General features: G+C 38.3%; 2 protein-coding genes, 1 long non-coding RNA gene and 1 pseudogene across 3 annotated transcripts; 2 read left to right on the top strand and 2 right to left on the bottom strand.

Moving 5' to 3' along the window:
- Positions 1 to 913: 913 nt before the first annotated feature.
- On the bottom strand, positions 914 to 2,841 carry LOC110052053 (uncharacterized). The gene is made up of 4 exons (XR_016206781.1): positions 2,571 to 2,841; positions 2,126 to 2,209; positions 1,589 to 1,749; positions 914 to 1,015 (listed from the first exon to the last, which is right to left on the bottom strand). It is a non-coding gene; the product is annotated as an uncharacterized LOC110052053 (long non-coding RNA).
- Positions 2,842 to 9,070: 6,229 nt separating this feature from the next.
- On the top strand, positions 9,071 to 11,796 carry LOC149113354 (uncharacterized; annotated as a pseudogene).
- A 671-nt stretch (positions 11,797 to 12,467) lies between these two features.
- On the bottom strand, positions 12,468 to 13,610 carry LOC149113353 (uncharacterized). The gene has a single exon (XM_089288463.1). It carries the CDS (start codon positions 13,608 to 13,610, stop codon positions 12,468 to 12,470), a length of 1,143 nt encoding a protein of 380 aa, XP_089144589.1.
- Positions 13,611 to 16,307: 2,697 nt separating this feature from the next.
- Positions 16,308 to 20,358, top strand: LOC110064948 (GFP-like fluorescent chromoprotein cFP484). The gene is made up of 5 exons (XM_089288264.1): positions 16,308 to 16,395; positions 16,509 to 16,609; positions 17,456 to 17,674; positions 18,039 to 18,248; positions 18,602 to 20,358. Exons 2-5 carry the CDS (start codon positions 16,527 to 16,529, stop codon positions 18,747 to 18,749), a joined length of 660 nt encoding a protein of 219 aa, XP_089144390.1. The 5' UTR covers positions 16,308 to 16,395; positions 16,509 to 16,526; the 3' UTR covers positions 18,750 to 20,358.
- The last annotated feature ends 4,669 nt before the right edge of the window (positions 20,359 to 25,027 follow it).

Here is a 25,027-nt window from a genome sequence, read left to right as displayed (position 1 = left end):
CAATTTCTGGCCTTCAGAATACCTCCTGTTTTCCCCCGTGCTCTAACTGCAGATTATCGATACGAATGCCTAGATTGTCTTAGCGACCCAAGATTGCACAAATTCAGAGAAATATAATGTTCCTAACAAAGCGAATGAAAGCATACTCTTAAGGAACATTGTTGTTGTGGTTGTACTGACACTTTAAAGGTTTTGAATTGAGCTTTTCTGTGACTGCCTTATCAGACTTTGAAGATGTGAAAGTTCGTCGCAGTTATGAATATTACTTAAGCAGAAGAGAGATGACAACTTGAAACAAACAAACAAACAAACAAACAAACAAACAAACAAACAACTGTCAACCGGGAGCTGGCCATTTCGCCGGTTCTAGCAAACCTGTAAGTGGCCAGCTACCAACTGACTTGCTATTTTGTTGAGAGAGCACTGGACCAGCATCACAGACGGTCGTGGGTTTGACGGTACCGTACAAGCCTAATTTTTTTCAGGCTTTACTAAAGTAGTGTTCGTAACTGCGATGATCATTCACATCTTTTCTTGATCCGCATCTCAAACATATGAATTTCATATATTCATAGTAGTTTACAAGACTAGTATTAGACTTAGTTTACAAAGAGTTTGAATAGCTTCGTATGGTTATATTTGCTCGCCATGTTACGAAGAGGTCTAATGCTCTGTTGTGCTTGGGCTGAGACGAATTTGTATGGATTCTTGTTCTTGTACTAAAAAGCATTTCTATTCACTCGTATGCTACCGTCTAGGAAATGTTTTGTGGTCTCTTGGGTAAGGTAGGGAGTACTCTGTATATTGACTAATAGAAATCAGGTTTAGCTAGCACAATCCTCGTGGAATTGCGTCATTAGTGTCAAGTGAGGAGGGTAAATGCGCGCGAACGAAATTGAACTCAACTGTCAACTAAGGGAAGTCAACCTGCCACATTTTATTGAACTTTTTAATGCTCTTATATCACGAATGCCAACAATTAGTTAACTGTATCCCCACGTGCTCTGATGGCGGTCTGAAAGATAAAAAAACGACATCAAGGTGGGTTTTAAAACTGTGTGATTAGAAACTATTTCTATGTAGTTTTATTAGTTTTAGTGAATTATAGAGTAAATGAACTGTGCTGTTTCATTGAGCTCAATAAAAATGGCCCTCAATGAATAAATTATTATCATCATCATCATCATCATCATTATCATCATCATCCAGGCAATCGATGGTAGACGTCGTTCATGCCTTTGGTGTTCACCGTGGACGTTATTCGTTATTAATCTAATAATCGTTTGAAGCTGAGAGACGTGAAAAACGTGTGACCGTATTTCAGACGTCGTTCGGTTTACCTTCTAACGACTAACAATATTCTTTTAGCCAAACTTCTAAAAATGTTAAAAAATTCAGAAGGTGCTTAGCAATTCTGTTACTCCGTCTAGTAGGGGCGATCATATTTCCAGCAGGTATCTTTGAGAGTTTCCCCTGAATGCATCCAAAATTGAAAATGAAGAAAAACTTAAACATGTGCAACTGAGAGCAGCACGCCTCGGTTGGTGTAGGGAAAAAAAATTCACTGGGGTTATTGCCTCTTTCTTACCTTGATATGCTACGAACAGCAGCTCTTACATATTCCTTTAAGAGGAATAGCAGTTGAACAGTAACAGTTGTCGCAGGGATGCGGACGACCAGGAATGACCAATCTCTTCTCGTTTGTGACATCAGTCCGCAGGCCCTCGTCTCGTTTTTCCTCTCCGGGGTCTGTGCAACAATTACAAATCAGCATAACTGTAAGTAAGCTGTATCCGTAATCAGCAAATAATCTAGTCCGTACATTTTGTCAAAGGAGCCTTTGCTTTTTCTCGGCTGCTCGGCATTTGCATTTAACGCAATTGCTAGAACCTCTACACTACTCTTCAGTCGTACCGTTGTATGAAAGATAATTGATATTTTCAAAGTTCAAAATAAAAACAATGTGTTCTTAAAATTGACAAGGGATGGTTTTAATAGCACTTGAGCTTTGGTGTATATACTCTTAAAACTTCCAGGTTGCATTCCTAACCATTTGCAGAGCGTAATAAAAGTTAATTGCAACAGAGAGTTATGAATGTTTGAGACTTGGTTAAAATGTTCTTACCTTCGTGGACAGTACGGGAGTTCACAGCCGACACCAGGAAAATGGCCACGATAAAGAGAATCAAAGTTTTCATCGTAAGTTGAACTAAACAAAACGAAAAAACAAAAATTCTGAGTGGCGCGAGGGTGAAAACTGGATATAACTACATGTACGACGGATCCACTTGAAGTGGCAAGCTACCCGTAACTAAAATGAAATGTACGCAAAGCGACCCCGCGGCTTTATTCTATAAGACGTTGAGAGCGTGTAAAAATTATATTGGGGTGTTATCAGTTTAACGACTAAAAGGTGGCAGTTTCTTCATGTTACTGTCTTCTGAGCGCCAAAAATGTGCGATGTGTTGTTGTGCTGCATCAAAGGAGACAACCACGAGGACATCCGATTGTGTCGTTGTTAAGAATCTTATAAACTATGAGATGAAATTGTAACTCGTAAAGTCTTTTACCTTCCTTCTTATAGTGGCTATGTAAATATCTTTGTGTCCCAAGAGCAATTTTCTTCTCCTTTCTCAGTGGATCAAGCTGCAAGAATGAATAATTTTTCCTTTCTGTGACCTATTTCAATTGTTTGAATTGTCAAATTACAATATTTGCTCAGTTTTAGGTGGCCTCATAGCCGCCGTGTCGTTGGCGTTTCCATGGGAGAACTATACTTCGCCTTTCTTTAGGGCGTTAAGAGCGTGCAAGAATTATGTAGAAGCGTTGTCATTTTTGCGAATAAACGGTGGCAGTTTCTTCGTTTTTCACGTCTTCTGAGCGATAGAAAAGTGCGATGTATTGTTGTGCTGCATCAAAGAAGACAATCATAAAATTATAGCCCATAAATATTTTACCTTCCTTCGGGTAGTGGCTATGTAAATATCTTTGTGTCCCAAGAACAATTTTCAGAAACTTTCTCATTGGATCAAGCTTCAAGAATGAATGAATAATTTTTTCCTTTCCGTGATCTATTTCAATTGTATGAATTGTTATAATACAGTGTTCGCTTTTAGATGGCCTTATGGCCCCATGCTGTTGGCGTTTCCATGGGGAGAACCATACTTCGCTTTTAAGTCTGATGTAGCAATGAGTTTCAATTGCCTCCTCCACGGACAATGCAGTCCTCTGAAATAAATAATTTTATCATTCCCTGATCTAACATTTTTTTGCTTTTAATTCTGTTTGTGGACAGGCAAATTGGAACTGATGCAATTAAAGCCTCCGTTTAGATTTGATTAGAAATGCAATTTGCAAAAAAAGATCCCTTTCAACCGTCTATTAAGCCTCATACCGATCGAACTCTAAACGAGTGAAGAGCAAGCCTAAGATTTTTGACCTTTATGTGTTTGGTGCACTAAGAACTAAAACTATACTGAAGTTCAATTTCAGCTCAACTGGATGAAGTGATTGTCCACCATTAAAAATGTTTTTGGGTTACGGAAAGTCGTAAGTGACGTGACTTTTTGACATATCGAACAAAACCCAACTGCTGATACGGTTAGCTACATTTACGGGCATTTCTTGCATGTATTCTGTATGACAAGGTTTGTAAAATACAGAACGAAGATCTAGGGCAAGAGAATTAGTCCATTTTCAACAATTAAGCGTTGAAGTCCCATTAAAAACTATCCGTCAGTTTGACTCCGAACCCATTACGAGCGCTTTAGGACCCATTAGAAGTTATTATGTGTTAACGCAAAGGTAAACAATTCACCCGAACCTTTTAGAAAATCCATTAGAAGTCATTGTATGTATTGTAAAACACAAGGGATAACGGATAGCAGCACGTGGGAAAAATAAAATTGAGGGAGAGACATGTTAACTTCTGTAAGTGGTTTAAGAGCCTAGAAGCGAAACGTGCTGCCCTGATTGAGGATGCTAAGTGACACTGTAACCTCTATTTGATGATGTGCACACACCAATTTAGCCGATTGTTTCTCTGTCATATTCGAACGTTTCATTCACGAAGGCTTTAACCGGTCAGAAAATCTAGCAAACGAAGGGTATCATTACACACTTACGGTTTTAAAATTTCTAACTTTTCAGTTTTTTATGCGAAATGACTAGCAGTGCTTTAAAAACGTAATTCTTAGCAAGTGACGATACGAAAACATGAATTAAACAGATAAGGTTAGCCTGGGAGCTTCTCATGGCTCTATAGCCTCGAAGGAAACTTGTAGTGAGTGAGTCTGTTTATCTGGTCGCCGGGGTTCCTTATAAAGAAAGACCTGCAAGGAAACGATTGACGATATGACTGCTACAAGGATCTACAAGACAAAAGAATCTAACGATTGTTGAGTTGGAAATAACAAGAAAGTACAACGTGGTTGCAATTCGCGCCAGAGCGGAGGAAACTATTAGACGAACTGTTCTAACTATTGAAACGTGGATGATGGTATGCCTAATGGCCAGAAATCATTCTCCCCTGATTAAAACCGAGTTAAAAGCTGCTGCTAAATGCAAAGTGGATGTCACAATATTTGTGAAAATCTCCACCATGTAGAAGGAAAATAGTCATGGTTATGTGAAAGGGTTGTACAGCTAGCCCATCCATCAGACTAGTAAGCGCGAAACAAGCCAACAGAATGTTACGGTGCCTTTGGAGTCCTTGTTTGGTTTCCACGGCGATCATAACTAAGACGTTCAGCAAAATGGTAAAAAGACAGGTGGCCAAGTTGAGAGCAGCTGCTGTGACAAGCAAGCCATAAAATGAATCGGCGAAGGAATATTGCATAGGAAACGTTTTCAGGAGAAAGCTATTACATTCATTTAGACTCCCGAGCGATGAATTCTGAGGGAAGTTTTTTCTTTAATCGGAGGAAGGAAGAGCAAAAAAAAAAAAAAAAAAAAAAAAAACGAGTAGAGTGTTGCTGTTTTAAAAGAATTATCCACAAATAAACATAAAAAAATACGTTGCAAAAGCTAATGCACTAGTCAAAAAAAGACAGATTGCTACACAATTTGTATGGTTACATGAACAATTTGGCGGCACACACTTTTTTTTTTTTGCAATATATATTTTTTTAATTTGTGACTCTTTTTAGCGATCAGTGACAGCGTCACAAAACAACTGGCTAAATTGAGAGCACTAAGCAACTTGTTACATGGCGCGGTATCATAAAAAGACCAAACGAAAGAGCACTGCTTCTTGAAATGTGTGCAGTTAAATATCTTAAGGTACACTTAGGTCAAGAAATTTGACAACACGAAATGCAAGTGGGGTGCAAGTGGTGGACATGTGGTACCTCGTGCAAAAATCGCTATTTTTGCACGAGGCATTTCAGTTAAAAAAAAAATCGGGAAATTGAGTGTTAGAAACTACAAGTGAACAACCCTTGCGATTTTTATTGACTGGACGGCTGCTTTTGGGTCAACCCACCGAGATTTTTATTACTCCTCGAAGAACATATTAAGAGTCCCTGTCCATGAATATGGGAAATAACTCGGCAAGGGTCGAAAATTCGATTTCGCTCATATTTTTATGATAGATAGGCTAGGGCATGACAAAAACTACTGGATAATTTTTTTGGCAAAATATCCTTTTTATTCAAAGCAGTATGCAAATTATCAAATTCCGTTAAAATCGTCAATTGACGCACCATTTTATTAAAGAAGTTTGAGAGCCTCGTATGCATTCTTCCGTCTTTAAAACACTCAAATATTTTTGTGCAATGTTTAAATGGTACTGGGTTGATTTTAGGGAATGTTGCGGGGTTTTTTTTTGGGTGCAAAATAATTAAATTTCGAAGGCATGTATTTCATTCACTTAAAAGTACTTCGTAAAAATAATTGATTTTCACCATGTACGAAACCTTCAAATAGATTAAATTAATTAAGCTTCTGGTGGTTGAATCGCAGAAGGATGGTCTACAGATTCCTGTAAAAAGTTCTTTGGGCAAATGATTGTGAGCGACGCGAGAGCTTTTCAAAGTACGCTAAAAATGCAAATATTTGACCATCCGTTGTCAAATTTCAATTTACGGGTTAGACTTATATTTTAGCATGCGCCACATGACTTGACCTATATTAAGTTGAAATAGACACAGAGCTGATAATTTCGAAATGTTCTAACCTTGGTCGAATACCAGGAATCTGTGACCCTCTTTCGACACATATGATCACCACTGCATCTAAGTCAAAAACGGCTAAGTGATTTGTAGATAGTTGCTTGCTTTGCACTACACCAAAACAAAAACAAAAATATGCCAAATAAAATGGCATGGCTAGGGTTTGTTTACTCAGGTGATTACTAATTAAATTTAGTCTGTTTTTCTCATGAATTAGACACATTGTGATTTCCTACTTTTATCTCAGTTAGTTCTTGCTTCATTGATCTATAATTTGTTTATGGTCAGTTTTGTACTGAGTACAGGCACTAGCTTAATCAGCTGTTGTCTGAAACATCAGAAAGTTATACAAACGTGATTTGGACCGAGGCCACCTACACTATAGAATACGATTATATAAATATACACATATTATTATATATATGAACAGACACACAATGAATGAATTGTTTCATTTATCCTGAGAATGCCCTATGCAAAATAGATCAAAATGTGCAGCATATGCCGTGACAGCATTGCGTGACGAACGAATAACGGCTGTAAGATTGTGCTATGACACGATTACCAGTAATGGTCAGCAAGCGATCAAACGAAATATTTTGGTGCAGGATGGCGCAGTGCAAAGGAAGCAACTATATGCAAATGACTTAGCCGTTTTTGACTTAGATGCAGTGGTGATCATATGCGCCGAAAGAGAGTCACAGATTCCTGGTATTCGACCAATAATAGGTTGACAGTAGGCGATGTCCGGGGGGGGGGGCACTGCCATATATGGGTATATAGGTATGTGCCGCTGTGAAGGTTATGGTTTTGAAGCAGTTTACTCTAGGATGGGGTATATAAATCAGAGCGTTTGGGTCTAGAATAGGATATCATTTTTCACAAAACTGACTAGTTGGTTGGAGATTTTATCTAGACTAAGGAAACCAGGAATTGCCACTCAAAAATATACAAAAATCAAATCAGCAAGTTTAAATTTACGCAAATCAGTCTCAACAGTGTCGATAGATGGGGGGATTTGGGGATTTTACTCTAGTATAGGGTGGTAAAATTCAGGTGAACTACCTCTGGTATAGGCTAAGGGTTCCAGGGTCCCAGCGGCACATCCCCACTCAGAAATTCCCAAAGTACCTCCCCCGGGGGCGATGTACATCGGACGTTGTGTAAACAAAACCAAACTTCTGTTTTATATGCGACGAATAGCGAGAGAAACACGTCAAATCGCCGTTTGGACTTGTCTTTTACAGCAAATAAGGTTAGAACATTTCGAAATTATCAGCTCTGTGTCTATTTCAACTTAATATAGGTCAAGTCATGTGGCGCATGCTAAAATATATGTCTAACCCGTAAATTGAAATTTGACGACGGATGGTCAAATATTTGCATTTTTAGCGTACTTTGAAAAGTTCTAGTGTCGCTCACAATCATTTGCCCAAAGAACTTTTTACAGGAATCTGTAGACCATCCTTCTGCAATTCAACCACCAGAAGCTTAATCCATTTGAAGGGTTCGCACATGGTGAAAATTAATTATATTCACGAAGTACTTTTAAGTGAATGAAATACATGTCTTTAGCCTCGAAATTCCCTAAAATCAACCCAGTACACATTTAAACATTGCACAAAAATATTTGAGTGTTTTAAAGACGGAAGAATGATGTGGTTTTGCATGCGAGGCTCTCAGACTTGTTTAGTAAAATGGTGCGTTAAATGACGATTTTAACGGAATTTGGTGATTTGCATATTCCTCTGAAATAAAAGGATATTTTGCCAAAAAAACTATCCAGTAGTTTTTGTCATGCCCTAGCCTATCTACCATAATTATATGGGCGAAATCAAATTTTCGATCCTTGCCGCGAAATTAAGAATTTGTCTGATTTTTACAGGCAGGCATTCTTAAATCGTTGTAAAAGAATTTAAGTCTGTCCTACAGCGAAGTTGTACTGTGAAATAGTTTACTCTTGGATATTCGTCAGTCACCCACTCTTGATAAATTGAAATCTAAGTTGAAGAATTACGATTTTGATGGCAGTCTTATGCAAGTTTTATTTCGCTTTTAAACACGGCTTCGTTGTAAAGCAGGTCTCTTATCATTTCTTTTATTGTAGTAGTTATTAGTGATTTATCAGTTAGGTAATTAGACTAATTTAATTCAATATTGCTAAGTCCTGGATTAAATACTGTGTCTAAATAAAGATTTTGCCTCTACATATTGCACATTTACTTATATAGTGGTGCAGGCATCTGGAACAGTCTACCCTCAGCTGCTAGGCAAGCAACATCTCAGACTAATTTCCCACGATTGTTAATTAATTCCGACAAGGCATTCATGTAAAGCAGACTTTAATTTAGTATACTTTTCTTTAATAGTTAGCAATATTTTTAAGTTATACATAGTCGTAGCTTGTAGCTTTTATATTAAATTGTTAATGCCTGATGTATTTACCGTGTTTTTAAATGAAGAAGAAGAAGATGATGATGATGATGATGACGAAAGAATCTTATGCTATCACCTTCCTTGACCTGACACGCTTAAACTTAATCCTCGCTGAGCAACTGTCTATCGACACAATGTTACTGTCACCAGTAGTATCAAAAGGTCCAAAGGGGCAATCATTTTCACACCTAAAATAATAACTAGCCGATAAGTCAGCCTCTATCAAGCAAAATAATGATTGGAATTTACACGCGTGAAATTCATTTGAATAGTTCTGAAAACCCTTATTGACTTCAAATATAGACAAAACAATTCAATTCCAGCTAATTAAATTATGATTATCAAAAATCGTTGCCGCTAGAGCAGTTCTTCTGTCCCTTTTAAAAGACCATTTCAAGGTTACCAACGCTATTTTGCCGGGGGTGCAAAACTACTGGGGCGAGCGCGCGGCCAAGCCTGAAATTGCAAACGGCGTAGAAGAATAGCTGAAGTGCTTTGCTATTCTTTCCGCGGAAAAAAAGACCACAGTATCTCTTGATATGAGAAATATCTTGCCGAAACTTTGATTTTTAATTTGCACCACTTCAGCTCTGGTGTAATTGGCGAAATATTCTTTTTAGATGCCTCGACAAGCAGAAGAAGTTCTGCAATATGATGACTTCCTCGGCTGGACTGTGTCGTCGCTCAAGGATTTTCTCTCCCTCAGAGGACTGAAGCAAACTGGCCGTAAGTCTGAGTTTGTTACTAGAGCATTTGGAGCTTATGAACTTAATGCACCCATAAAGTTCACTCAAGAACAAGTCTACCGTCAGATCAAAGAAGAATATACCCGAAGGTTGAAGTCAAATGAAATAAAGAGCGACCCCAATAACATACCGCGTGACGCCTGGATTGATGACGTAAAACAGTGGCCAGAAATAGATGATGGTAAACTGTTCAGCTACATTTTGTGAACAAAAGCTGTTGATGTGGAATACATCGGAAAGTACAAGGATCAGAAAGCCTACTCATATTGGATGAGTGGTTTTGTTGACACTGTGTTGTTTACAACATGCCCTGTAGACAGCAAACAAATGTTTCTTAAGGGGTGTGTTTCTCCCTCCCAGAAGCTTCGTGATGACCCACACAAAGTATGGATTTGTTTGGAGGGCACGAAAAGCGACTGCAGAATTGTCACTTCATGGTGTACATGCACTGCTGGTACTGCAGAAGTCTGCAATCATGTTATTGCTTTGATGTACGAAGTGAACTTTGCTTATAAGAAAGCATACATCTCCCCAGCTTGCACAAGTGTTCCGCAGGGATGGAACAGAGGAACAAAGAAAGATGTGCAGCCAAGCCAGATCAAGAACCTTGTCTTTCGCAAAGACAAGAAAACTCACGAGAACAGTGCGAGAGATCAAGAGGCGAGTTTAAAGTTAAAGAACCAGCTTGACCCAAGGAAACCTCAAGACAGACAGTTGACCAATGAAAGAGTGTCAGCCTTGGTCACTAGCGTTATAAAAAATATTCCATCAGCATGTGTGCTCTATTCCATAGAACACACAAAAGATGATGGTCTTCTCGAACCTCTCCCTCAGAAAGCCCTAACCTTTATGGCATCTGAGGAAATGAAAGGCAAGCCACTAGAGCAGACAGCTCCACTATTTCTCAAAGACTGCCAAATGACAAAAGACCAAGTTGCAAGAGTGGAAGTTGAAACCCGTGGCCAGAGCACAAGTGAACTGTGGTATCAGCTGAGGATTGGAAGATTAACAGCTTCCAATTTCCACACATTCCACACAAAGGCACAAACCATTCTCAACCGGAAAGGCCACAGTGACAAGAAACCGGTTTACAGTTCACTTGTGTCAAGCCTGTTGAACAAAAATGATGATGTCTCTCACCTGCCTCAGATCAACTGGGAAAATGCCCACGAGAAGGATGCAATCAAATCCTTTATGTCTGATGTTGCTTCACAACATGATGGTGGACTGCAGGGCTTTAAACAGTGTGGATTGTTTATACAGCCTGACTACCCCTACCTCGCTGCTTCACCAGATGGCTTGTTTTACTGCGGATGCCATGGCCTTTCAATTATTGAAGCAAAGTGCCCTTACTCAGTGAGAAATGACAACCTTCATGTCAAGGAAACATATGACCGTGTTGACTTCCTTGAAGATTTTAATGGTAAACCTCGCCTGAAACGCACCCACAAATATTATACCCAAATGCAGGCTCAGATGTGGGTTGTTGGTGCCAGTCATGGTTATTTCATTGTTTGGACACAGGGTGACCCTCTTTTCTATGAACGAGTGGAACTTGACATTGAATTTTGTCTGAATGTTGTCAGCAATATTACACTGTTTTACAAGTCATTTGTATTGCCATGTCTGCTGGGGTACAGGGACATTTTTGAGTGTCCGAAGTGCAGTAAAGTAATTTTGGAGGAGGATGAAATCAGTGATTCTGCAAAGGAGAACAGCCTCTTCTGTGACAGCTGCAGCACATGGTGGCACTTGCCATGTGCTGACCTCACCATGAGTGCTGCAAATGCATTGGATTCTTGGGTGTGCCAGTGCTGTCTGACAGATGCAGCAATGACAATGACATCAATGACACTGACACTGACACTGAAGATGAACTTAAATTTAATTTTGCTCAGGAATCAGAGCAAGGTGCTGCATCTGATGCCATGAATTATGTTTGCCCTGTGTGTTCAATGAAGAACATCCCTGTTAATGGAGAGCATGTATGTACAATCTGCAAACAAGCTGTCCACGCTTGGTGTAGCAACCATGAAAATATTACAAGCTCTGCAGATCTCATTTGTGATTATTGCAGTGAAGATTAACCATAAAAGGCTTAACATTGTTTAACATTGACTTACAAATTCTCCTAACCGATCTGTCCAGCTTTTTTGTAATAGGAGCATTTGTTTAAGTTACAATGAAAAAACTCTAATTTCTCTGATGAATTTTTTTTGTCTAAATTTTGATAATTGTAAAAATAGTTGGTGTTTATGTATATAAGGGATGAAAAAATGAAACAGATTGTTCGGATAAAAGCTTTGCATAATTATGCAAAAGCATAAAATTTAAAATGCAAGAAAAGTTAATAGGCCACTAGTTGGTCAATAATGCACTTTTTGTACCAAATTGCCCCACATTACTTGATCTGACTTTGTTGAGAAAATAAGAATTCAGAGTTAGCTGAGTTTTTTCGTAATTTTGTTGAGTTTAATAAGTTTATTTATTAAGGTGGGGGTAAACATGAATTTGACTGAAATTTTAAGAGGTTTAAAGACGGGATAGAAGAAAGAAAATATTTTTTGGAACACCACCAGACAGTTGACCCCCATGCAAGAGCACCCCAGGTTGTCAGGACTGTTTGGGTGTCCATCTACTAATTTTTAATTTTCAAATTCTAATTTAAAAATCGCATTAAATCTTTAATATTTCTTATTTCTCCAAATTTTACTAATCCTTTGAGGAAAACTATCTCTTCCCAAACATCCCCCAAAATCACCCAAAAATGTACAAAACACCGCTAAGCATAGCTTTGTGAGATGAACTGAGGGTTTTGGGAATTATTGAAACGGGTGAAAAGTGGTGGAAAAACGGGCTTCAGGTGTGCCCCCGCCTTAATCCATGGCTACTAAATCTTTTAATGGTTGAAATGTTCTCCATGTGATCAAATCTATACACATTTCCTGAAAAAAAAAAAAAAAAACATATAGTTACCTTCCAAAGTAGCTTGGGTACTAGGCTGTGCCCTGTTATGAGCCCTGTTAGTACGAGGGGGGGGGGGGGTGGGGGGGGAATTGCGGCGGTGCCATCATGCCTGCCTAACCCTGTTTATCCGCACACACAAATAATATTATTAAACACAGAGAGGTGGGAACAAATTACATAATGTGCAGCAGACACGAACAATGTCATCAGCCAGGGGAAGCAGAGTGATAGGCAATTCATTCTTTAAGAGAAGAAAAACTTTAAGCCGTCCGATGGCTTGCTCCACATAGATCCGGACATTTGCGATGTTCGATGTTTCTTTAACATCTCTTGGTAACAGCTGCATAGATGATGCACAGCTAGGTGGTATGCATAGTGTTGCCATGTGCATCATCAAGTCTTCTCTGATCTTAAACCCTCTGTCTGCCATGACTTCATCATAGGGTTCAATCATGTTCAAAAATCCACTGTTTCTCACCACAAAAATATCAGATTCCCTTCCTCCATAACATGGTGAAACATATGAAATAGCTCCATTTGGAGTAATTGCAACAAGCACTTTGAATGTGTAGTGATGCTTATATTCACTCCATAGGGTTGCTGCCAAATCAAGTCCACTAGGGGTTTCTGTGAAGCACTCGAAGCAGTCAATAATACATCTTACTTTGGGGTACAGCTTCCTAAAACATAACGGGAGAGTTTTCTTGACCTGTTGACGACTAGGCCACAGGATTAACACTGACAGTTCCTTAGACATGAGCTTAACCCATGTAATGAAAATACTGCTGACAGTGGTAGCTGACACATGGAACCTAAATCCCAAATCAGTAGTCAAAAGAGCTAGTCTTAGTTTCATTAAAGTCAGTAGAAATTCTTGCTGCAGTCTGAGCTTTCTTTCAGGTCCTGGTCGTCCTTTAGTAAAACCATTTGCCAACTCAAAAGGAGAAGGAGGCTGAGATGTCTCTTTAGTTGTCTGTTTTTCTCCCCTCCAATACTGCATTGACCGAGCCTTTTCACATAAATAATCGAATAGGAACTTAAATGTTTCAGTAGACGACAAACCTGTGTAAACCTTCAATTCTAATTCTCTGGTTAGCTGTTCAAACTGCATAGGAACTGAAGCAGAGTAGTCCACCTCAATTTCCAAATCTTCATTATCGTCACTTGAGCTCTCATCATCATCTTTTGAGCTGCTGCTGAAAAGCAAGTACCTTGAAGCACCAGCTTCTTGTAACTTGTTTGCTTTCCTTTTCTTAGGCGACCTCTTTTGTAGATAATCGGAAACAGTCATAAAAAGCGATGGAAAGTCAGTTTCAGGGTTTCCGGGGGTTCTCCTCCCCAAAGGAAAATGATTTGAACAGACAAAAGTCCCACTGGCGCCAGGCGGTGGGTTGAAAACGTCACCTCGTGTCTTCGCTACTTGCTTGCGCCATTTTTCGGCAAGTTTAGGGTCAGCTGGCCACTTGTGATAAGTCAATTTCTGCACATGTGATCTAACATAAGCGAGTTCTGGATATCTTTGATAGCCGTTTTCAACAGAATTTGAATGCGTTCACTTGCTGCCTACTCGGGCATTACAATTATGTATGTTGAGTCTTGTTGTAGAAAATTTTGAATGCGTAATTTCGTCAACGGCTTTATCCACAAAAATATGACTTTATTCTGTTCATTCTGATTAACATTATGAAACATAAGACAAGGCGTTTGCAAACATTAAATTCCTTTTCAGAACGGAAATGGTTATCAATACTCGTTTGCGGCACAAGAAATTAACCCGGATGGTCCTGGATTAACAACAATAGGTGAGATGAAATAACTCTTCGTTAAGGCATGCGCATATATATGCGAGATGACAACCATCTCAAGTGTGGAAAAATAGCCATAGTCACAGACACAACTTATCAGTTGACACTGTAATTTACTGCACTATACTATCATACTGCTACAATCATATGTTAGAGGAACAATCCCCTCTTGTTCACTATACCCTATACAAAGTACAGTAGAACTCGGTTCATCCGGTCACCAACGGCCCACAAAAGTCTGCCCTTGTTAACGGAGTGGCCGTATTGAAAGTGTTCCTTAAATAAGAAAATGACTGACTGAGCTTTTGTTCGGGCCAGAATAATGTGCCCGTAATAACGAGGTGGCCGTATTAACGGACTGACCTTAAGGCTGAGGTGCCCACTACATTCTCTAACGAACAGTTAAGTCAAAAGAACGAAGTATAGAATAAGTCATTTAATCAGATGTATAGCTAGCCGATTGACTCTCTCCTGGTACGAAATATTACGTTATCGTGCCTCTCACACGATTACATTTATGAAAAATAGTTAGTTGACATCCTTAAGGACTGACCGTTTTACAAGCACTTGGACATGCGTTTACTTCGCGTTTACTTTTCAGGAGAATTCTGGAATTGCCAGTCAAGAACACATAACATTCCAGAAATACTTCCAGGGTTCACTGTTTGCATTGCAAGATCAAAGGTGACTGAATTATCTTGTTTGTCCTGAAAGCTACTTGATAAACTTACTTGTAGACTACTTGAGTTCACAGCTCTGTGTAGAGCAGTTAAGTCGCAAAAATGACTGTGCTTTTGATGCCATATTTTAACTCTTTCTTAACCAAAACATTGAAGATTAACAGTAACTACATGAAGTATATAAGTAAGATAACACAGTAATGCACATTATGTAATGTACAGCATTTCATAAGTTATTAAAGTTATTATTACATTAAGTTATATAATAACCTATAAGAAGGAATGTATCTCAGCTCCAATATTTCAACTCTTCGTGAAACGATAAAAAACGCTGACCTCAATTGTTTTGAGAATTTTTGCCCCCCTGTTAAAAACAATTGGCATGATTGATAACAAACCCAGAATGTTATAACTAGTTTAATTTAAATCTACTAACCCAAATCAAAGATTACTGATTGATTGACTGATTATGTCGGCGAAACAGGCAGATCTTATATTACGAAGATAACGCCCCGTTCATACTGCGTGAAATGCAAATAAACAAATAAGTCAACACGGAGCCATTTTCAGGCCGTGAATTTTTTCTCAGTCGAGAAAGTCCTTTGTTCCTTTACAGCTATCCGGCTTCTTCGACTCATGAAATCTCTCAAGCGCACATGGCAATATCATTTTCCCGCCAATGGTCTAAGCTAGAGATGGACCCGCCAGGAAACACATCATCACATGTGTGGTAAACACCTCTTGAAATCTGATGCGAGTGTTGACAAATCGTCACCGTCGCTGTTCGCCTAAATGAAAAAAAAAAAAAAAAAAAAAAAAAAAAGTGGAACTTTTAATATCAATCTTGTTGATAGTTAGTTTCACTAGACCTACATGTACCCCCAAGGCGATACTGGCCAAGGACATTCAATATTGTAGAAATATTTCTACTGTTCAATGTTTTGCACTGTTCGATCATGCGACAGAGAATGAGATCATCCTGTTTTGTCTGAGCTTCTCAATAAAGTTACCTATCGCCAGCCATGTGAAGAGCAGTTTACTCCAGAAAGAGACCGCAGTTTTGGAACCATATTGTGACTCCTTCTTAACCGAAACATTTAAGGCGTACTTATGTTTACCAGCTATGTGGAGAGGAGCAGTCTAGTCGACAAAACGACCACGCGCTTTTGATGTCATATTGCAGTCTTTTTGAATCGAAACATTTAAGGTCAACCCTAGCGCGAACGGAAATTAATGAAAATCAAGATAAAAATTCCATGTTTAAATAAATGCCATTAATGTTCGCACGATCACAATTGTCAAAAACGATTAGTCGATACCCCAAGGTCATTTCCATATAACAAAAAAGAAACAGTATGGCTTGACATGATAGACATCAAAGGGTTGCTCTTTGTTAAAAAGGGTTGTTGTTTAATTGTTACATAGGGTTGCTGGCTTTCAATTGGCTCAAGGAGATCTTGGGTGTGACATTCAGGTTTAAAGCAGCATCCATCGCGCTGAAATCCCATTCACCCTGGTGATTTGGAAGAGAGCAGATCGAGAACAACAAGAGCTGTATAAGGCAGATATCTTACTTACGTCTACCATCGTGGTAAGTGTTACAGGAGCAAAGGTTTTATTTTGTTTTTCACTGATGAATTTACTCTACTGCTTATATTCTTAGTTAGTGATAGATCTCAAATTCATCCCAATTTGATTCCACAGAGTGTGATTAAGCCAGACATGAAGATCAAACTGCGTACGGAAGGCACTGTAAACGGACACAAGTTCGTGATTGAAGGAGATGGTTCAGGGAAGCCTTTTGAGTAAGTACAAGTTTAAAATGTTTAATCATCGTTATCAGTTTTTCGGCCGCCTCCTATCAAGCAGTGCCTTGTTTACTTAAACTAGAAAATTCGACTGAAACCGTATTTCTTTCAGGATATTGCTGCAGATACAGGCTCTATTTTTTTTTTTCGTTGAGCTTGATCGACCATTAAGGTGACGAAGAACATGGCGAGAATTTGTACATCGAGACTTTCAAAAATGTGTTATTATCCTTACATAGAAATCGATATCTAAAAAGTACTTACCTTCGCTCTATGTTAAAATAATTATTAAATATGCCAATTCTTAGGCTGTATTTGCTATATATTTGTAAGTCAAGCAAATTACTGGGGCTATATCGGGTTGAAAACGCGTACGACGCCCTCAATGGTGTGACCAGGCTGTTCTAAGCTCCAAGTTATTGAATCCTGTTTATTTCTAGTTTATCAAGTGATTTCCGCGTAATGTTTCTCAGGTACTTGGTATCCTTTTTCCAATTGACATTTGAAAAAAATGTTATCCTGCCGCAATAAGAGGTCATTTCGTTGCATTTGTTTCAAACTGTAAGCACTGAAAACGTGCTCACCTTTTAAAAGAGCGAGCAACCTATTAACTCAGTTAAAGGTTGATAATGTTGGCGGGTGTAAAAGAAAGCCACCAAATATTTACTAAGAAGAGAACAATCATGGCATGGCGTTCTGAGTGTCTGAGGTCAGACTGTCAATGTCGAAAGCAAATATTCCCTAGTTTAACTGCCTTCTTTCTCAGAACCGCCTAGTTCTGCATTGCATGTGAACAGTACGTTTCCCTACGTCTTTAGTTTCTTGTTTGTGTTTTAATTTAAGGGGAAAGCAGACTATGGGCCTGACGGTCATAGACGGCGGACCTCTGCCTTTTGCCTACGATATCCTGACAACGGCATTCCATTATGGCAACAGGGTATTCGCCGAATACCCAGACCATATACCAGACTATTTCAAGCAGTCGTTTCCTGGGGGGTATTCCTGGGAACGAAGCCTGACATTCGAAGACGGGGGCATTTGCATCGCCAGAAACGACATAACGTAAGTAAAGTGGATGCTTCATGCGGGGAAACACGTAGCATTGCATGTGTTCCAGATTGATAAAATTTGTTTATTTCCAAACACATCATCAGTAATGTCTTATCGCCTTGTTGTTTCGATAATGCTGGAAAATGTCATTATGAAATATTTTAAATCTCTTTTCTGAAGTGGCTCTTTATTTTTATATCCATAAGGAAGAAAGTAACCGAAATTGCTTCTGGTATCACTACCTCTTGTGCTGGGGCTCTTATATCTTATTGTACGAGTGTCTATTAAATTATATTCCTAACCATGCCTTTAATTAAAACCTCTTCTCGTATCTTTGCTTGGTCACGCTGAGTATGTCTCACTTCTCTTTTATCAGAATGAAAGGCGACACTTTCTATAATACAGTTCGATTTGATGGTGTGAACTTTCCCCCCAATGGTCCAGTTATGCAGAGGAGGACGCTGAAATGGGAACCATCCACTGAGAAAATATATGTGCGTGATGGAGTGTTGACGGGTGACATTACCATGGCTCTGTTGCTTAAAGGAGATGTCCATTACCGATGTGATTTCAGAACTACTTACAAGTAAGTCTTCTTCAGGATCTAGACAATTCTTAGTCGACAATGTAAGAATAGAATCAGACCTAAGCTCCGAGTACTTGATTATGGATGTCCCTTGTGGGGATTGGGGTTGAAGACGACTCCGAAAATAGCTGGATCACAAAGCTAAAAAACGAAAAAAAAAAAAACACAAAAAACAAAAATACACCCAGGACATAAGGAAAGAGAGAAATAGTCTTTTTTCAAGTTAGTGACGTTTCGGAAGCAGGTGAAGATCCGAGCTAGGTGTTTTTATAAGCGAAATAGTACAACTGTATTTGCCATACGCTTATGCCCTCAACCGAAAGACTGATCCGAGTTCGTTTCTTCCTTTACAGAGCTAAGGAGAAGGGTGTCAAGTTGCCAGGCTATCACTTTGTAGATCACTGCATTGAGATTTTGAGCCATGACAAAGATTACAAAAAGGTTAAGCTCTATGAGCATGCCGTAGCTCATTCTGGACTGCCAGGCAACAAACGACAATAAGACAACAACAAGGAGAAAAAGAAAAGTGATTTTCCCTTTTGTTTTTGTTTTTGTTTGTTTTTTTGTTTGTTTGTTTGTTTTTGCTGTTTAAAAAGGCATTTATTTGGAATTAGTATTGATACTTTCGATGCAAAGATTTATTTCGGGGTTATTTAGAGACTTGCACTAGAGTTAAATTGCATTTGGAACGAAAATAGTTCTCTTTTTTTGCGGCACTGCATCAGAAGGATAGACTCCTTAAACTTAGTCGTGGAAAAGACAAAAGCTGTAAGGACGACATGACCTTCTTGTCGAAGCCAGGTCTTATGGAGTATTCTCGTCATAGAGTACTAGCTAGTGGGACTTTTTTTGGTTCAAGGCGGTTGTCCGGGATTTGTTAGAGACTATCTGTATGGTTAAATTGTGTTAAAAAACAATAGTTTCTATCTTTTGACGGATTACCACATAAGGATAGACTTTTTAAATTCAGTTGTGAACAAGTGCAAGTAAGATAACTGTAATACTTATAATGAAAACAATAATTCTGTAGCTACCCGACTGAGGCATAGGCAGCGCCCATTTGTGGACATTTGAGTATTTTGCTTGCCTCTAGCTTGAGTTACTTTTGATAAGTTTTGGGTTTTAGAGAAAAGTGTTTATGAAATTTCGTAACTTTCCACTTGATCTGTAATTACTGATAATGGAACTGAGCCATTTTGTCTCCTCCATTTTGGGACATCCTGGCTCGCTTCCGAGACCTACGAATATGCTTTTAGTTGATTTTTCAACTTCCAGTAAACGCATTACGTACTTGAACTTCTGATGTATCCTTTAGATATAATCCATCTTTAGTTCAGGATATTTATCTCAATTTGAGCGCTGCCTCTTGTTTACAGTATCATAGAACAGTTGAGAATTACGTCGTGATTTAACTATGTGTTTATTTGATTGAACTTAGATTTCTCACCGGTAAATAGCTTCTAGTAACATTTACTGTTATTATTACCAGTGAAAGTTGTATTGAATGATTTTAGGTATAAGTTTAAGATAAGTTTTAAAATATGGTTAGCAACAGAAATAGCGTGATAAAATTATAATAACATTTTTTTGAAATTTTAGTTGTTACGGAAAGATACTCATTGTTGGAGTGGCGAATGGTCCTTCAAAAGCCATGGGTCTCGCAGAATTTTTGCCGAATTTCACGGGTGTCGCAGTCTCGTTTTTTAGCGGTCAAGTGTGTCTCGCAGTCTCGATTTTTTACAAGGCTTAGGAAGTCTCGATTTTCTTTTAATATTTCTGTATAAGCTTAAATGACGTCGTAGAACCTGAACGTCTCGAGCTCGCATTTAAAACACTCTGAAACCTCAGTCTCGCAATTGAGGAAGTCAAAATGTCTAGTCTCGGCTTCTCGCAAAGTCTCGCATTTACCATTCGCCACCCCTCATTATAATTAAGCGTTCGAAAATACATATCATCAGCAATTGTAGTCGAATTTTGAGAAGAGGATTTTGAAAAGGAGGCATACTGTATGTGAAAGACAGAGAGGAACTTTCTGAGTAGTGTAATCCAGAGAAGAAGGGAAAAAGGTCAGAAAACGAAAGGAAGATATTAAATATATCTTGCAATTGAACTTGTTTTGGTTGTTTTACGACAAGGAGTACCTTACTCGCTGGGCTAGTTACCCCAAAAGGCGCTCTGCACACACGGCACCCTCTTGCTTGGCAATAAAATTGTTCTCGAAGTTACGTTTTGTGGAATTTGCTTGTAGAGGAATGACGTTTTCGGTAAATGTAATTAAAAATTCAACGGTTTTCTTTCTCATTCTTTTCACTTTTTGTTTTAGTTTAAAACACTAAAGTACATCATGTATGGTTAAAGATTTAAAACGGAAATAAGTCACTCGGTCAGTCAGCCAGTCACTCACTCCAGCCTTCTTTTCTTTAAAGTTCACTTAACCTAAACAATCTTATGTAGACCTGACAAAATTTATTGTTTTATTCGAAACATTTCTGTGAAAACAGAAATCGTGTTTGGTGAAATTTTCAACTTTTCATTCCCCACCAAAGTTTTACTGAAGCCCCAATTATTATCTTATTTTTTGTTTTTCGATTTTAACCATAAGACTCAATTTAGCGAGTTCCAGCTGGGCTGAAAATCGAGACAAGTTGGTCACAAACGTGGTAATACGCGCAACAGTGTGTTTCAACTTGCAATGCAACAATGTTGCGAGACAAGTTGGAGAAAAATGTTGCCCGTATTACCGGACCTTAAACTAAACTTTACATATATATTGAAAGACCTATCATAGAATAGTTAGAATCTAAAATCTTTTGGAATTCCGAGACATGGCACATGGTCAAAATGACAATTCTTTTCACCGACCGACTAACTCAACGCTAGAGAACAGTCTGGTTTTGTTTACCGCCAAATGATTAGAATAATCCAATATTCTTGAAATTGCACTTTTTTGGACAAGGAATTAATAGTTCTGCAATATAAGCTGGCTGTATTACAACTTTTGTGCACTCAATAGTTTCGACATGCGAATCGAATGAAAATGGTCGATTTTCAACCCAGTTAGAACTCGCTAGATTGACGTCTAATGTGTCGGTTGTTCGACTCATATGTTGTTCTATGTTGCTTCTGGCTGGCTATTTTTCTACGCGTATTGAGTTTCTTGTTTATTATTTTCCCTTTCTCCATATATTCCCCCTCTTAAGTTTGTCTGTACACTCAAATAACCGGCAAGGACAAGATTCACTTTCTTTATCCTGGTTAGCGTTGTCTAACTTTTCCATCATTTGCTTGAGATAATCTAATTGCGCTGGAAATAAGGCGTCACATTTCTTTGTCTATTAGCACGGTGTCGCTTTACATCAGTGTTAGTCGATGTACTAGGTTGATTTTTAGAGCGCGATTTCCGCTCAAGTTCTCTTAGTTTTGCTTTGTTTCTTTCCACGCTAGGTGGTGGAATTTCTTCAATTAATGTTCCGAGCCTTTTCCTCTCCGCCTCTTTTCTACTTCTACTTATGTCAGTTTTGAACTCGGCCGAGGTCGGCATTTTAAAGCCTGATCGAGGGCACAGTTTTTAACTCAACGGACCAGCCCTAATGCGGCCAATAACAATGTTTATTTTTTTTTTCCTGCGGTAAATTGGCGTACAAATGGTTTTGTTTGCGCAACTTTGTCATTGAATAGGCCCGTGTGCCGTCTACAAACCTTTCGTAAAAATATTCGTAACTCATACTTGACAGAGAGAGATGTAATAAAGAACAGATTTTTCCTGAACTACTTTGTGTTAGTTGCATTTGGTTCACCTGTTGAGTTCTCTAGAAGTGCTTTTTTCTCTTTTAGTCATCGCTTTATCTGGGTTTGTTTTGATTGGCTAACCTAATTGCTTGGATAATTGTTCTAGGGTCGTAATTAAAAATAGTTCCAAATTATCTGATCCTCATTACTTTTACCTTTAATTCTTAGCTTTTAGTTACTTTTGTTCAACGAACGAAGCAAAAAAATCTCTATATATTTGTTGTTTAAACCCATGAAAAATCATTTTTCCAGATCTGACAAGCGTACCATATAAACCTACCGACAATAACGAGAACTATGGATTTTAGTAAATGATTTTATGCCCTTTTCATAGAAACACGACTGAACGACCCACAGCACCTTCTATACATCCTATATATCCCGTATGGCAAACGTTAGATGTGGTTCGGGCCCACACATGGAGCTGACTGGGAAATGAATCCACAGGATAACTCTCCTGGAATTGGAAAACGGCTCCAGTTGTAGTTTAGTGATATTTGGGTTAATGTTAATTGAGCACATGCAGGAAGAACTAATTATAGGAGGGTAAGACAATAAAGGGCTTGAAAAAGCAGTTTAACTGTTTGCTTGATGAGCTTTGGTTTGATTGGTCTTGCATTGGAATTACATTGTGGGAAGGTTAGGACAAGAGCGAGATGCCGAGAATGTTACAGAAAACTAGATCCAAAAGTGTCACGTGAGGGAGCTAGTCTATTTGAAAACTAATCTCATGTTAGTGTTTATTTTTATGCGCCTTAAAACTCCCATAACAAGCTCCTCTACGCTCTAAATATTAGCCACCTCTTAAATGAATCCAAATGCAAAAATCCCGCCTGCTGATATTTAAGGGGCGCTTTCCATTCGACCAAATATCCCGGTTTAAAATTCCTATTATTCCATGCGACGAATGGAACAGTATGAACAGTATGAAAAAGCTCATGCAAGTTGGCATTGGCGGCAAGTGAAATGTGTCCAATGCATAAAAGTCCCGCCTGTTTTCATAAAGAGCGATTTATTTAGTGCATTTCAGTACGGATTAAATGATGTAATGCATAAATTGTAGTATCTTCAGAACATAAAGGAAAAATAGTCTACTCCAATATACTTAAGTGTTGTGTTTTAAATTTCAAAATATTATGGGTAATCAAATTTGTTCCAGGCCCCAGGTTAGAATCTAGTTGTAAACGTTAGACAAAAGAAAATTTCCATTCTGGAACTATAATCTAGTTGTAGTTTATAACAAATCATGTGGCTCTTATGTTAGGTTCAATAATTTAATAGTTTTTATGTGATTATTATTGTTATTATTATTATTATTATTTATTTATTTATTTATTTCCATTTTTATTTTGTCTACAGAACGATAAAATAGTTACAATTTATCGGTCCTTATCTCCAGAGTGGAGATAAGGATATCTCCAAAGTTAGATTTGAAAATGGCCAATCAGATTTGAAAGTAGACGTGAAAAATTGTCAGTGTTATAATATGGCTTGAATTTGTAGCCGCGATATAACACCCACTCTGATTGGCCAATTCTAGGGCCAAATAATAATAGTAATAATAATAATAAAAATTATTAACCTTGAATGTTCGCTCCTTACGCGAAAATCTCAAACCCCGGCCTTGCCGTATTGATCTCACTATCGCTCGGTCAATGCAGCAAAGTCTCGGTCTGAGATTTTCCCGTGAAGACCTCACTCTCGGTCAATAAGAAGTTATTAATTGCGTAAAATGCAAACAAACTTTGTTATGAAGCGGCTTTTTCATTGGAAGAAATTAAAAACTCAGGGCTAAACCAAATATTTGCTTTTGGGATTATATCTTGATTGCTTGAAGGTAAGATTTAAGAGGTTTATTTCTGGATAGCCTAGTTTTCGCGACGTATCATCCCGATTTTACCATCCAGAATATTAACACAAAAAGCCCTGGGCGAAATTACCACATCAAAGCAAAGCTGCAAACTGTGGAACTTTGACTATGATAGAAGTGATAGAAACTTCCATTATTATGACCCATTAATGAAAATGTTTTAGAATAATATTTAGTGAAATAAAGGAAGCCAATCAGGTGCCAGTTTTGCTTCTTGATGCGGGCGCCAAGTTCATCGGACCCAACCCCAAGTGAGCGGGGCGAGAAGTAAAAGAGAGTCCCTGGGTACGGGTTTGCATCGGACCGCTCACCCTGCAAAATTGGTTCGCAACATTGTGAGCATGCTACGAACAAATTTCACTAAAAATTCTAGAATATTTTACGCCTTACAAGCTAGGTTATCGCCTAATATCTTGGTACAAGGCACAATTGTTGTCTCGCATATTCAACGCCTTGTCAAAGAGATAATTTCTTGTATGAACACCATGCTAACAAGGAGCAAAGAATATTAAAAGGCACCAAGCAATGACAAAACTGGAAAAACTAGCGAGAGAAAGAAATTGAATCTGATAGCACAGAATCTTATAATAACACTAGTGAACTAGAAAGTACAGAATTTCTTCAAAGAAAATTCCTAAATGTTGTAGACTCCATTGTAGATTACGCACTTTATCACACGCGTGACAAATTGCTGAATGCTGATTGAGTGAGAGACTGAGCATAATTTCTTATCACGAGGGCACGTTTGGTAATCATGAGGGCATGATTACTTGATCCTGATTGATTAAACCACCTTCATTTGCAGACCGAAAAAGGTAAAAAAGGCCCATAAATGTATTCCATCGTCTTAAGCGTGTTAACTATGTGATCCATATATACAGTGAATGTTTACTGCAAGTAAACAACTCTGAAAGCCGCACAAAGATAATTTTAATTATACATAAATCTTATGTAGCAAGTATTGAAATACTTACGTATAAGATTGATTTAGGATTTTTGATGATCTGTAGGGTTCTTTTCTTGGTCTACAAAGCTTTTAATGCATGGTGTAGAGCTTTGCCGAGCTCGAAGACTTCTTTTTAAAATTATCAAAACTCTCTATATGTTGGTTAAGGTCGCC

The sequence above is a fragment of the Orbicella faveolata genome, unplaced genomic scaffold (genome assembly GCF_042242905.1).
Source record: "Orbicella faveolata isolate gen_17 unplaced genomic scaffold, um_ofav_v1 contig_15, whole genome shotgun sequence".
Lineage (NCBI taxonomy): Eukaryota > Metazoa > Cnidaria > Anthozoa > Scleractinia > Merulinidae > Orbicella > Orbicella faveolata.
This window is presented reverse-complemented; position numbering and strand designations above follow the sequence as displayed.

Bases quoted from the DNA above. Each gene is read 5' to 3' on its own strand.
- LOC149113353 (XM_089288463.1), bottom strand. From the start codon at position 13,610: ATGACTGTTTCCGATTATCTACAAAAGAGGTCGCCTAAGAAAAGGAAA.
- LOC110064948 (XM_089288264.1), top strand. From the start codon at position 16,527: ATGAAGATCAAACTGCGTACGGAAGGCACTGTAAACGGACACAAGTTC. The intron at 16,610-17,455 runs GTAAGTACAAGT...TTTTAATTTAAG, and splicing joins GGTTCAGGGAAGCCTTTTGA to GGGAAAGCAGACTATGGGCC. The intron at 18,249-18,601 runs GTAAGTCTTCTT...CTTCCTTTACAG, and splicing joins GATTTCAGAACTACTTACAA to AGCTAAGGAGAAGGGTGTCA.